Raw genomic sequence first — 14,035 nt, 5'->3', positions numbered from 1 at the left:
TTCTAATAATGTTTGACACTATCTGTTGGTCAATGTCACTAATCCTTCATTCAAGACTTAAAAGACACCTAATCTTCAATTTTCTCATGTTACTTAACAAGATGTACCAATTATTAGTGCATCAAATTGGTATCCATACAACTAATTAATATTTTTCATTTCAATTTATTTGTCTAGTTTTAACTTGTCACATACATTAAGAAAGTAAAGGTCTAGTTTTTTGCTCGACACATAAGTTAAGAAAGAAAATAAACTTCTGAATATTAAGGTTAAATTTAAAATATGTTGAATACATTCAGTAGCGAACCTGCAATTTGACAAAAGTGTATAAATTTTCTTCACAGTTACATTAAGGGGTGTGCAAAATTAAATACATAATTAGAATAACTAACATTTAGTCTATATATACAATATAATTTTCTAACAAAGAGTGTTCATCTGACCACTCTTTAATATAGATGGTTCCGCGCCATGAACATACTAAAATATATTTTAATCTTGGAATTTAAACATTTCATGTGAAAATTGAAATTAAACAATCGTCAGAAAACGAAGGAAGCATTATAAAGATATTTAGTGTAACTTTTTTTAATTAAATATATATACTTCCTCTATTTCAAAATAAGTGAATAGTTGAATAATTTTTTAATATTTAAATAAATAAATTGTTCTTTTTTCAAGACATGTTGAATTTTTTTTGTAAACGTTTTATCCTTCATACAATTCAATTATTTTGAAATTTGGGATTAATTGCCAATTTTTTTTTTTGAAAAAATAAAAAGGAAAACAAAGTAGGTCCCACTTTCTGAGTTCTAGCACTGCTTCAGTTTCCACCTTTCTCCTTCTTCACAAAGGGGAGTGAGTACCTTTCCTCTGTGGCGGGAACAATAAGAAGAAAACACAGTTTCAGTGTGGAGTGTGCAATGTATTGGGTTACGGCGAAAAACGTCGTCGTTTCAGTTCCCCGTTGGCGTTCACTATCCCTTTTCTTCCGTCCTCCACTTCGCCGTCGCTTCTACTTCTCTTCCACTCCACATACACTGTAAGTACTTCCCTACCCCCCCCCCCCCCCCCCCCCCCCATTATCATGCTAAAGTTGAGTGCTTTTTAGTGTATAGAATTTTGGGGTGTGGAGAAAGTTCACTACTTGCTGGGTTAGTTGGGGTGGGGGTGGGGGATGGGGTGTGTCTGGAAGCTCAGAGGTCAAGAATGTGTTATCTTGTTTTGCCTAGTTTATTGTAGTGTTTTTTTTTTTTTTTTTTTTTTGTAGTACTGTTTTGACACTAGTAAAGTTGCTGTAACGTGAGCGTTGGAAATAGTCTTTGCCAAAAATGCAAAGGTAAGACTGCATACACTACACGTTTGTGGTGGGGATCCTCTCCAGACCCCGCACATAGCGGGAGCTTTAGTGCCTGTGTTGACACTAGTAAAGTTGGAGTAGCCGCTAAAGTTGCTGCCGTGTGACCCGGAGGTTACGAGTTTTAAATCTTGGAAACAGCCTCTTGCAGAAATATAAGGTAAGGCTGCGTACAATACACCCTTGTGGTGGGGCCCTTCCTCGGACCCTGCGCATAGCGGGAGCTTTGGTGCCTGTTTTGATACTAGTAGTTGTTTTTGTTACTATTTATTGGCTCGTGTACTTCCATTATGTCCTTTTCTAGGTTGTTTCTTTCTTGAGCGGGGGTCTATTGGAAATATCCTCTCTACCTCAACTTTGAGGTAATGATAAGGTCTGCGTACACTCTATCCTCCCCCGTCGTCCCCACTATGTGGGACCATACTGGGTATGTTGTTGTTTTTGAGAAAATTCACTACAATAATATGGTGTTGTGTGCGGTATCTTTCTTGCACAAACATTAATAAAATTTATTACTTTCTAAATTAAAAAAAAGTGCAGGTGTATTGCGAGGCACAATTATGAAAGTACTAGAAAAAGCTGTGTATCTAGACCATCTGTTCTATTCATTCGAATGAACTAGTTTAACACATGAGCTCCCATAGAGACACAAGTGATGTAGGAGGCACAAGATGGATTGTTCATGTTAATCCGCGTGCTAACCTAAATGAGTTGTGCTTGAATAGGTGATCCATTTTACAAAAGGTCAGGCAGGAGTAGGACACTCATAAAACTATTTCTAATCCTAGCTTGGTGGTCCTATCAAATCTCAATTTTCACTTAACTGTAAACGAGCCAGCTCATACTAAGAACTCAAAGCTCCTCTCTTTAAATTGAATAAAAGTTCATTTACAAGTCAATTTTTTTCTCCAGAAACCCTTAGCTCTCTTATTTGACAAGGCTATTAAAGCAGTAGTAGGTGACATGACTCCATACTTGATGCCTTACTTTTGTATAAGGGTGAATTCATAACATTTATTGACTTAAAAAAGGGAATGTAAGACAGGTATCACTCCTCGAGTAGTCGCTCACCAATGCTCTATTCCTTCCATGTGCACCATTTCTTTGTGGATGCTCTGTTTGCTTGTTATTGTGCTACTTTAGCGCACTACCAGATTCAGGTTCTCCTTGAGGCACTGCGCAAATAGAGATTTGAATTACTCTTTTTGGGGTTCATGATGCATGACAAAATAAGATAAATAAATAGATGAATATATGAGAAGCTAACAGCTCTATCTTCTTATATAACTGATTTCCTCCACTGTAAATCAGCATGTGTTAGATTAATTAATCCCTTGCACTCCAAGTTACTAGTTTGTCCGCTGAAAATTTGCTCTTTCAGCCATGGAATTAGGAGCTTTCTCTTCCGTGGCTATAAAGTTTGAAACTTTCATTTGGATAGCAAACCTGGTAGTTATGATTTCTGATACTATCTATTTTGGGATTGATCCACTATTAAAGCCTGCCTCTGTCTTACTTAGGACAAGTTGTAGAGCTTTCTTGAAACTGCATCTGGGTCTTTATATCGGTTGAGTCTGAATTACATATAGAAAATGTAAATGTGATTGTTATTTAAATGGTTTACGGAAAGATAAAGTTTTGAGGACTGAATAAATAGAAGCAGAAGGTTTTAAGGTATAAAGAGGATCAGAGATTTTCTAGTGTATTTGATAGTTAGCTGAAAATCCTTAAATAGAGGAATAATCAGTGACTTATGATTGATGGCATACATTGTGCTTGTCTGCAGCTTGTTGCAAGTTGGACGCACTTAAGATATTTGTGACTAAGGGAGTTCCTGTTTATCATTCTAAGCTTTGTGATAAGATAACTTCAGGCTTCATATGTTACTTCTTTTGATTTCATTATTTTATATAACTCTCATATCAACTACTGATGACAAACTTCTGGATTTAAATAAATTTTTGTTCTCCTGCTTAGTGTCAGGTGCCGGGAGCAGATACGTTGCTTGAAGGAGCGGAAGTTGTTTTCCACAGCGGCAAAAAAACTCAAACAACCAAAAAGTGTTCCAGAGGAAAAAGATTATGTTAATATTATGTGGTGGAAGGAGGTTGTGTACATTCTCTTCATGAGTTGGTTGATTTATAATTGTGGGATGTAATATGTGATTCTTTTTTTTTTTTTTAACAGTATAAACAAGAAAGTATTGTATAATGTTATGCCACCATGATTTTATGTTGTAGAGAATGGAATTCTTGAGAAAGCCTTCTTCTGTTCTACTGGCTAAGAGGCTTACATATTGTAACGTGCTGGGTGTGGATCCGAGTTTGAGAAATGGAAGGTTAGTTCTTTCATGTTGTCTTTTGATCCTTCCTTCAGGAAGTTTTTGAACTAGTTTTCTTCTAACTTAGAGAAGAGTTTAATCAAGGGTTCTGGGAGCCTCTCAAATCCTTACCATTTCGAAGGAAGAAAAAGAGAAGGGTTCTTGGAGAAATTCTTTGTTTTCCTCCATAAAGTTGTATTCTTAGTTTGTTCCTCTATACATAGGATCTGAAGCCCTGCTGGGAAGAGTTTTAGATTTTTTTTTGAGATCTGCTTGTCTTTTTTTTTTTTTTGATAAAGTAAGTGGTATTAATAAAGGCATCATGGAGATGCAAGAATTACAAGATATGGCATTTGGGCTTACAAAAAATGACTGCCTGGCTGTACAAAAACTGTCTAAGCCAGAACCAGTGAATTAATAAATCAAAAGATTTTCTGCATCATCAACAGGGACCAAACTGGACCAGCTAAACAGATCGGCTGCATCTTGCCTTCAAAAGACCTACCAGAGTTGACTCGCATCAAAACATCTCCTGTTCCTTCCTAACCAGACACACCAAAATATACAAGCGAGCACCATGTTCCAGATCTTTTTTATATCTTTGTCAACTCTCCATAAGCACCAACTCTCATAAGCTTCCTTAACTGATTCCCTGCTGATATTGTGTTGTTTGCACATTCTCGGTCTAAATATCCTCGTATAGATATAATCCTGTCAAAAGTGAGTTGTCGAGTTGCGAACTCAAAGTGCAAATTCCAAATTCAAGTATTTCAATATTGTTATGCTGAATTTTTCTGCCTACACTCACATGGGCATAAATATATTAATAAACATGTGCCAATAATGATTGGCAGGCTAAATTGCACAAAAATGCATAATGATGTTCTTTTTCAGCATAGTTCCCTAATCCATGACGGAAATCAAAATAATATCTTTTCGAAGCCATAATAGTATTATTTGATTTCTTACATGGTTTAGGAAACCACGCTGAACTAAAAAGCAAAAAGAATCCAGTCTGCTGAAAAATTCGTCCAAAAAACAATTTGTACATATCTATTGCTTCTTGGGAACGGTTCAAGTTCGACCTTACCAAGGGGCAAACATAATCCGTACAGACTACTAACTGTCAGGTCTACACACTGACATGTAAAAGTATACATATATACATAATATAACATATGCTTATGTCTTTGTGTCTTTGTCTGTCTATTACTTGGTCTCATATTACTTAAGTTTTTATCAAAGGCTACCTTTGTAAATTCATCAAATGCTTATGTCCTTTGTCTGTCTCTCATTTGTATCATATTACTTAAGTTTTAACCGAAGTCTACCTTTGTAAATTTGCAGTCTTAAAGAGGGAACACTTAACTCGGAGATGTTGCAGTTCAAATCAAAATTTCCACGTGAAGTTTTGCTCTGTAGAGTATGATTTTATCGCTTCCATTTACTCTTCTTTAAAATGTGCTTGAAAGTCACGTATCAGTTCCTCAACCATAGAGGATTGCTGTGATTAAAATCAATTACGAGTGCTTCTTGATCTTCTTCGACTTTCCAGGTGGGTGATTTTTATGAAGCAATTGGATTTGATGCTTGTATTCTTGTGGAATATGCTGGTTTAAATCCATTTGGTGGCCTGCGCTCAGATAGTATACCAAAAGCTGGTTGTCCAGTTGTGGTACTGTTTTCATTTATATATATATATATATATTTTTTTTTTTTTCTATTTTCTCCTTTGTGAAGTCATACATATTTAAGACATGTAACACCAAGAAATTGGAAATCATTTTTTTTCCCCCTATTTTCTCCTTTGTGAAGTCATACATATTTAAGACATGTAACACCAAGAAATTGGAAACCACTGGTTTTTAACCATCAGGAATGGGAAGTTGTTAAGTTTTCCGTTTAAAAGGTTTATGCATTACATAGATTACATATTTTGGATGAATGGACCTCCATGCTAATGTAAGGTTCAGAGCTGATTTCACTTGCAAACCAGATTTGTGCCATTAAAAATACATTGTTTTTGACCATGTAGAAGCGGAGCTCAAGGTTGGATTCGTTTTCTTTACCTCCTTAAAAGGGTGAAGAAGTTCTTAGATGTGTAAACTGTTAATATGCCAATGAAAGGGCGATCATTTGATTTTCTCACTTTGCTTCCTTGCCCTTTACTTTTTTGATTACTTTCAAGTCTAACTGGTTCCTTCTTTTTGAAGCTCATTGACCGGGAATACCTTTGACTGCCTTATGTCCTTGAACTGGTTCCACTTCAATATTAGCATAAAATAAAATATGTGCAGTTTAATTCTGTCATCTTCGGTCTTCCTGCACAATAATACCTGAGAAACTGCCAATAGAGTATGCTGAGTTCCTCCGATGTTCCTTTATTTGTTTTTAAAATAAATTTATGTTATTTATTTACTCTAATTCCGTCTTCTTACTCTCTGAACGTCTCTCTTTGTCTTGTAACTATCATTTTTTGTTCTTTTTGCAGAATCTAAGACAGACGTTGGATGACCTCACACGTAATGGTTTCTCTGTGGTTAGTGTCAGTCCCAATCAGTCGGAACTTTCATAATCCTTTTTCTTGGATAAGTTCTTATATATTTTAATACATGAGAGGTGAAGTGTTAATTTATATTGGTAAGTTAATGAGCTTGTAAGAGTTGGCTTTTTATCTTTAAGAATTACAATGACATCTTTTGTTAGTGAAGTTATGAACTGATTAATGTCTTGGAGCGGTAATTTCTTTTGATGTTCTTTCGACCAGATGACTTGACATCTTCCTACTTCATCCCTCTTTATCTTTTTTCCACATATAACTTCAAGTGCCTCTGTCCCTCACTTCCTTTTAGCTATGCACAAAACAGATTTAGTAATTTGTACAGCTGTGACATGTTTGCATTTGTAGTGTGTCGTGGAGGAAGTTCAGGGTCCAACTCAAGCTCGTTCTCGTAAAAGCCGATTTATATCAGGGTAATTACTTATGAATAGCTCGAGATTAAGTACAATTTCAATTTTGGATGCGATTATTCAGTTTTAATTTTTGTATCTCTTGCAATTTTTCCATATACAGTTGAATCTACTAACTAATGTCTGCTCAGATGCAAAACTATTAGCTGTAAGAAATGAGAGTTAAGCTTTTTAGCATGCTAGCATTTCTTAAATATTCATAAGACCTACATCACTGACATTTCTATACCTTTAAAAAGGATACTGAACAATCCTAACCTGTGGCGACGTACATTTCACTTGTTCTCAATCTTTCAGGCATGCACATCCAGGCAGTCCCTATGTTTTTGGCCTTGTTGGAGATGATCAGGATCTTGATTTTCCAGAACCAATGCCTGTTGTTGGTATGGCAGAGCAAATTATTATTGCATAAATTGATTTCTCTTACTATGCAGTTTTAAAGCTAAATAATTGCTGCCCATAAATGGAATTAATGCGTGTTACCTAAATGATTTTGCCAGCAAAGAGTCATAGGTTTTCTAATTGTAAGTTGTTTACGTCCAAGCCTGACGTCTTACTTTTGTCAGTATTCATAATGTTGGCCTAGTGTTTGTCAATGTTTTCGTCCCAGCAAGTACACTTTCCAGCTTTGACCTCTGTCATTACTGCTTGACCACTCTATTCCAAGCTTATTTGGGTCGACTATATGAATCATCACTATCTGTTTCGATCCATTTGGACCCTTTTCATTCCAGGATTTTATAATTCAGAGATTTCCTTAGCTAGAAGTCCTCAGCATTTCTACGGACTAGTGACTGCTCCCTTGACTGCTTAAATAGTAATGATTTTTTGGTTCATTAGCATCTCATCTTTGTTACTTATAGAAGATAAGGAAATTTCACTTGCAATCACAAAGTAAGAGTTCTTATTTGGTGGATACAGGAATATCCCGTTCAGTGAAGGGGTATTGCATTGTCTCTGTTTATGAGACTATGAAGACTTACTCTGTGGAGGATGGCCTAACTGAAGAAGCTGTAGTTACCAAGCTGCGTACTTGTCGATGCCACCATTTGTTTTTGCATAATTCATTGAAGAATAATTCTTCAGGTTTGCAGATAGGTCATTCTGTTTTACTGTTTTTACATAGGGAGTAAAGTAGCTCGGTGAAGGAACCTAATACCCACATACTCTGGCTCTCTAGTTATAACTACATATTTCTGTTTGGATATAATGTAGGTGAACTTAAATTGAAAATGTAATGTCTAGCTCTTTTTGACTTTTGGTTTAAAGGGATGTATCTAGAAGCTTATGTTTCTATTTTTGATGTCTTAGATTCCTTGTGAGTTGACAAAGGAATAGGAGTACCATCTGTGTGCTCACTTTTGTAAGTCAGGGTTACTCCCAGTTTTGTGTGGAGTCAATTTTATATCAATATACATAAATGTTACCTTCCTTAATAAATTACAATATTCTTTAGTTTGAAACTGACTAGTATGATGGGATTACTGCAGGGGTGGGGTGCGTGGGTGGGTTATCAGCTAGAGATATATCAACTAGATAAAATAGAGATTTTGATAAGAGATAACTTGTATGGAGGACCACATTAGTTCATTACATTGTACCATGGATGAGTTGAAAGCATGAAAAAGCTCGATTTATCATTTTCTGTATGTTCTGGCATTGGAGAATGGGTTCAGGGAAAATAAACTCCCTGGAGAAGCAGTTTTTATATTATGGGAAATTCTTCAAATTTTCCATATCTTTTTTCTTGTAAAAAGGAAAATTTGGAGAATTCCCAATAGCATAAGATTACTTTTAATAATATTTTTCTGCAATTTTGGGCTTTTGGCATCCCGAGTGGTTATTATTGATTTGGATCTTCATATTAGTCAAGGAGGCAAGGCAAGTTAGCCTTTACTTAAATGTTGAAAACCTATAGGATATGATTCTGTAGAAACGAAACCTTGAAGAGTTTGTTGTGGACCGCTTCCTGTACATGTTCAACTTCTGTGCTACTTTAGGTCTTCCGTTGACTCAGCTAATTTATTTTGGTATTCAGTTCCAAAAAGGAGGGAAGGTGTGGGAGGAGGTTGGTATGTTTATTTAATTAAATATTGTGTTTTGAGTCTTCAATGATGTTTAGGCAGTTGCATGTAATTTTAGATTTGAAGGCAACACTTTTGTTCTGAATTTACTCTATTTATATATGTAAATGTTGTTCAGTCCTTCATTTAGCTGGAGAGTCTCCTCACAGGAACTTCGCGTTGGGGGGAGTTTGGTGAAGGTGGACTTCTGTGGGGAGAATGTAATGCTAGACAGCAGGAATGGCTGGATGGCAATCCTATCGATGAACTTCTGTTCAAGGTTTGGCTTCACATTGTTTCATTGTTTGTGACACTTCCTATTACCTACAGTTATTAAATTACACATGCAAATCAATGAAATTTCAGGTAAAAGAGCTTTATGGCCTCGATGATGACATCCCATTCAGAAATGTGACTGTTGTTTCAGAAAATAGGCCACGTCCTTTGCACCTTGGAACTGCCACGCAAATTGGTAACGATCAAACTGTGTTTAGTTCAGTTACATTCTGTCATTATGTGGTGATGTCACCCCAAGCTGAAGCATCTGTTTCCGGGGTTTATTACCTTCAGGTGCTATTCCAACGGAAGGAATTCCATGTTTGTTAAAGGTGTTGCTTCCTCCACATTGCAGTGGTCTGCCAGTTCTGTAAGTGAGCATTGTTTTACAGCAAAGAATTGCCCGCCCTTACTGCAGGGAGTACTTTCTGTTTCTTTCTATAACCCCAGCTCCTGTAAAGCACCAGTAATTTTTTTTTGTACCTGTGCTGCTATAGTTTTTGCTCCATCCAACTGCCATTTCTATTATCAGCAGCAGAAGTGTTGGGATCGCTGTTCTTTACAGCAGCATTATAGAATGACTATTTTATTTCCAGACATTGAGAACCTGTAGCTCCTTAAGAACTCAAATTTGTTTATCCGAGCTGGCACTTGCCTTTTATTGTTGTATATAATAACGGATAATTACTAGACTCCTATTTGTTGTAGAGTTCTTATAGTTGTTGTAACTTTAAGTCTATCCTTGTTGATATAGGTCTTATATATAGTCTTGTACAGATTCTGTAAACATAATTCATTCAATCAATAACATACGATTCTTTTCCCATCTTCTACTCTCTATCTCTTTATGGTATCAAAGCCTATCTAAACTCTTGCGAGTTGATCCTCTCCTTTTTTTTTCTTTCTCTGCTTACTCACACAAATGGCCTCTAAGATTTCTGTGACCAATGTCGATGGAATCAACAATGCCATCACTATTGTTCAATTCAATCCAGTTACCCAACTGCCCATTAAATTAATGGGCAGTCACAATTTCTCCTTGTGGAAAACTCAAGTTTCAATGCTTATGCGTGGTCACAATCTTTATGGGCATCTCGATGGCTCCATCCCTCCACCCACTTGCACCATCTCTCAGAACAATCAAGACGTTGATAACCCTGAGTTCCTTTCTTGGTATCACCAGGATCTCGAACAAGAATTTTCAGCTTGCGAGATTGATTGGCCCGCCTCACTAAGGATTGTCGTCCAGTCACAGATTATCTTCATCAAGTTCGATCACTTTGTGATGAACTTGCAATTGCTGGTGCACCGGTATCAAACCCGGAACTCATTGTGAAAATCCTCAGTGGACTCGGATCTGAATTTTGAGAACTCTCTGCTGCCATTCGTGCTCGCGATTCTCCTATTTCATATGAAGAGCTTTACGAAAAGCTTCCAGATTATGAGCTTTTCCTCAAACGTGAGGCAGACAAGAAGCCGCTATCAACTCCCATTACTGCTGCTGTAGCACAAAAGACTAGCTCAACTCCTTCTCGCCAGGGCAAGAATAGTTACTCCAGCAACCGCCGTCCAGGTGTGAACCCTCCTGCCAACAATCAGCAATGGCACCCTCCTGCCAACAATCAACAATGGCAAGCACGACGCCCACGAAGAAATAACCAGCAGCAGCAGCCCTCTGACAAAAACCTTCGCTGCCAACTATGTGATCGCGTAGGTCATTCCGCTAAAGTCTGCAGATCGCAGTCACATAACCATCTGCAAGCCCGAGCAAACTTTGCTGGTCGTTTCCCTTCTCAATAGTCTCCTTGGATCGTCGATAGTGGAGCCACTCATCATATTGCATCTGATACTCAAAGCCTAGCCACTGTACTTAACTACCACGACACCGAAGAGATAACTATGGGCAATGGTAACACCATTCCAATATCCCATACCGGTAACGCTAACATAAGTGCATCAAATCATCATTTCAAACTTCTCAATACCTTAATGCTCCCCTGTCATTAAAAATAATCTTATTTCTGTTTCTAAGTTTTGTCGTGATAATCATTCCTCTATTGAATTTTTTCCTTTCCATTATCTTGTGAAGGATCTGAGTACGGGGGCGTCTCTAGTTCGGTGGCAGAATAAAGATGGGCTGTATGAGTGGCCACCGGGCTGTACACGTCTTTCTCCTAAATGCAATGTGGCTGTTCCAATTCACCTGTGGCATCGGCGTCTAGGCCATCCTAATCGACGCATTTTAGATACTATGTTGAATAAGTTTTCCCTTCCTCAGATCCTAAAGCTAGCTCCATTTGTAATTCTTGTTATTCAAATAAAATGCACTGGTTGACTTTTTCAGAAAATTTATTGCGAAGCAATAAGCCCTTGCAAATCCTTTATAGCGATTTATGGGGTCCATCTCCAGTTTTGTCAATTGATAAGAAAAGATATTATGTGTTATTTGTTGATCAATTTTCAAAATACATGTGGTTTGTTCACTTTAAAATCAAAAAATGAAACTTTGGAAGTTTTCCAAAATCTGCATCCATTGCTTGAACGCAAATTCAATACCAAAATTCAATCTTTTTACACTGATGGTGGTGGCGAATTTCAGAGTCTACAGTCGTATCTCAAAGCATATGGCATAGAGCACTTAGTGTCACCCCCATATACTCCACAGAGAGTTGCTTTAGTCGAAAGACTACACCGGTATGTTATTGAAACTGCTAGAACCTTGTTGCACCAAGCGTCTTTACCCTCACATTTTTGAAGTTTTGCTTGTCAACAAGCGGTTTATCTTATAAATAGGCTAATTACACCGAATCTTCAGCATAAGAGCCCCTTTGAAATTTTATTTCAAACTATGCCCAAGTATGACTCTGTTAAAGTATTTGGTTGCTTGTGTTATCCATGGCTCAAACCCTATGCCAAAAACAAACTCGAGCCTCGTTCCACACTATGTATTTATTTAGGATTTTCGAATAAACATTACTGCCACCAATGTTTTGATCCTTTTAACTTTCAAAATATATTTATCTCGTGACGTTTTATTTTTAGAAAACCAGTTTCCGTTCAAAAATATTTTTTTCTCATTTGACAAACACAGAAAATAAAAATGTGTCTTGGGAGATTTGTTCAACTGAATAGCAGCTGCAGGATAATACTCAATAACCACATGATTCTTATGAGCTTCCCGCTCACATTGTGCAGCAGCCCGTGGAGACGCACTCACCCATCTCCTCTGCTCCAACAGGAACCATCGTCTCAGGTAATTCAATTCCAACAGGAACCACCGTCTCAGGTAATTCAATTTCTCCCTTATCTTCTACTTCTTCTCCAGTATCTCCACTTCCCCCTTCCCTCACCATACAACATTCTGTTTCCGGCCGCAATTCACCTCAACCAAATGTTCGGCCTCACCAGTTCATTCTTCTCCCCATTTAAATATGCAGCCGCAATCCACAATAATCACTTACCAGCATCGAAATAAGTCTACTAGTCCTTTGACCCAGAACCCTGTGATACAACCATTTTCCTCGTCACTTGTCCCATCTCCTGTGGCCCCACAACCTTCTCTTGTTGCCCCTAGCTCTACATCAACGCCCACTCATAACATGATTACTCGATCTAAGTCCAATAGCCTTAAGCCTAAGCAATTCCACACTGTTGTTCAACTCCCTACCTAGAACCTTTAAGCAAGCTCAACAAGTCCCACATTGGCGTGAAGCTATGAAAAATGAATTTGATGCCTTAGTCTGGAACCGTACATGGGAGCTGGTACCATGTGATCCTTCGAAAAATGTGGTGGATTGTAAGTGGCTTTTTTGGGTTAAATATCATCCCGATGGTTCTGTTGACAGGTTCAAAGCTTGCTGGTTGCCAAAGGATTCATACAACGACCTGGCCTTGACTTCCAATGCACTTTCAGCCCTGTGGTAAAGCCAGCAACTGTTCGAATAGTTCTTGCGATTGCAACACAACAAAGCTGGCCCATTCGTCAACTTGATATCAATAATGCCTTCCTGCAAGGTCGTCTTGATTAGGAAGTCTATATGCGCCAGCCACCTGGTTTCGAATCTTCTGCCCATCCGACGCATGTTTGCAAGCTGCAAAAAGCTATTTATGGACTCAAATAGGGCCCTCAGGGCCTGGTACACTGAACTCAAAAATTATTTGGTTACTTTGGGGTTTATTAAGTCCCAATCTGATTCTTCATTGTTCATCCTGTAGAATTTTGAGTTTATTGTTTATGTCCTAGTGTATGTTGATGACATAATTGTTACTGGTAATCAGATTCATGGTGTTCAAAGCATTATTGATAATCTTGCAACCCGATTCTCACTGAAGGATCTTGGGCCACTTCATTATTTCCTTGGTGTTGAAGTGTTGTCTTATCCTGATGGTCTTTTGTTGTCTCAACAGAAGTACATTATAGACCTTTTATAGGAAGTTAATATGCAAAATTGCAAAGGTGTTCCAACACCAATGACTTCAACTGTAACTTTCCCAGAGTCCATGGAAGATTCTCAAGTTGATGGCTCTTTTTATAGGCGGATCATCGGTAAACTTCATTACCTTTCTTTTACACGTCCGGACATAGCATTTGCTGTCAGTAAACTCTCCCAGTCCATGCACCAGCCCTTCATATCTCATTGGACGCCATGAAACATCTGCTTCGGTATCTACACGAAACATCCTCATTTGGTCTCCGGATTGCCAAAGAACATGATCATCGTCTTCTAGCTTACTCAGATTCTGACTAGGCTGGAGATCCTCTTGATCAAACCTCTACCACAGGTTATGTTGGTTACCTTGATAGCTCTCCGATATCATGGTCCTCTAAAAAGCAAAGATCTGTCTCCCGTTCCTCCACAGAAACAGAATATCGGGCTGTTGCTGCTACTGTTTCTGAGACCAATTGGCTAACAAGTTTACTTCATGAGCTTCGGTTTCTATCTCAGACATTCCTCGGATATTTTGTGACAATGTTAGCACCACCTACATTTGTGCCAGCCCGGTGTTCCATAGTCGGATGAAGCATATTGCTATTGATTTTCATTTTGT

General features: G+C 37.8%; 1 protein-coding gene across 2 annotated transcripts in view; it reads left to right on the top strand.

Annotated features, from left to right (window-relative positions):
* The first annotated feature begins 753 nt into the window (after positions 1-753).
* The window catches only part of LOC107864578 (DNA mismatch repair protein MSH1, mitochondrial), a 33,740-nt gene continuing 20,458 nt past the window's right edge, over positions 754-14,035 (top strand). Inside the window, exons 1-12 of one of the 2 annotated variants that reach the window (XM_047409009.1) lie at positions 754-1,042; positions 3,335-3,464; positions 3,598-3,695; positions 5,025-5,100; positions 5,233-5,352; positions 6,169-6,216; positions 6,586-6,650; positions 6,945-7,030; positions 7,569-7,733; positions 8,881-8,990; positions 9,077-9,182; positions 9,281-9,356. In XM_047409009.1, the coding sequence (XP_047264965.1) occupies positions 924-1,042; positions 3,335-3,464; positions 3,598-3,695; positions 5,025-5,100; positions 5,233-5,352; positions 6,169-6,216; positions 6,586-6,650; positions 6,945-7,030; positions 7,569-7,733; positions 8,881-8,990; positions 9,077-9,182; positions 9,281-9,356 (1,199 nt within the window). In that variant the 5' untranslated portion in view covers positions 754-923. Of the gene's footprint in view, positions 1,043-3,334; positions 3,465-3,597; positions 3,696-5,024; positions 5,101-5,232; positions 5,353-5,936; positions 6,033-6,168; positions 6,217-6,585; positions 6,651-6,944; positions 7,031-7,568; positions 7,734-8,880; positions 8,991-9,076; positions 9,183-9,280; positions 9,357-14,035 lie in introns of those variants that run through there. The other variant, XM_047409010.1, reaches the window with a different exon arrangement.

This window comes from Capsicum annuum, chromosome 3 (assembly GCF_002878395.1).
Source record: "Capsicum annuum cultivar UCD-10X-F1 chromosome 3, UCD10Xv1.1, whole genome shotgun sequence".
NCBI lineage: Eukaryota > Viridiplantae > Streptophyta > Magnoliopsida > Solanales > Solanaceae > Capsicum > Capsicum annuum.
This window is presented reverse-complemented; position numbering and strand designations above follow the sequence as displayed.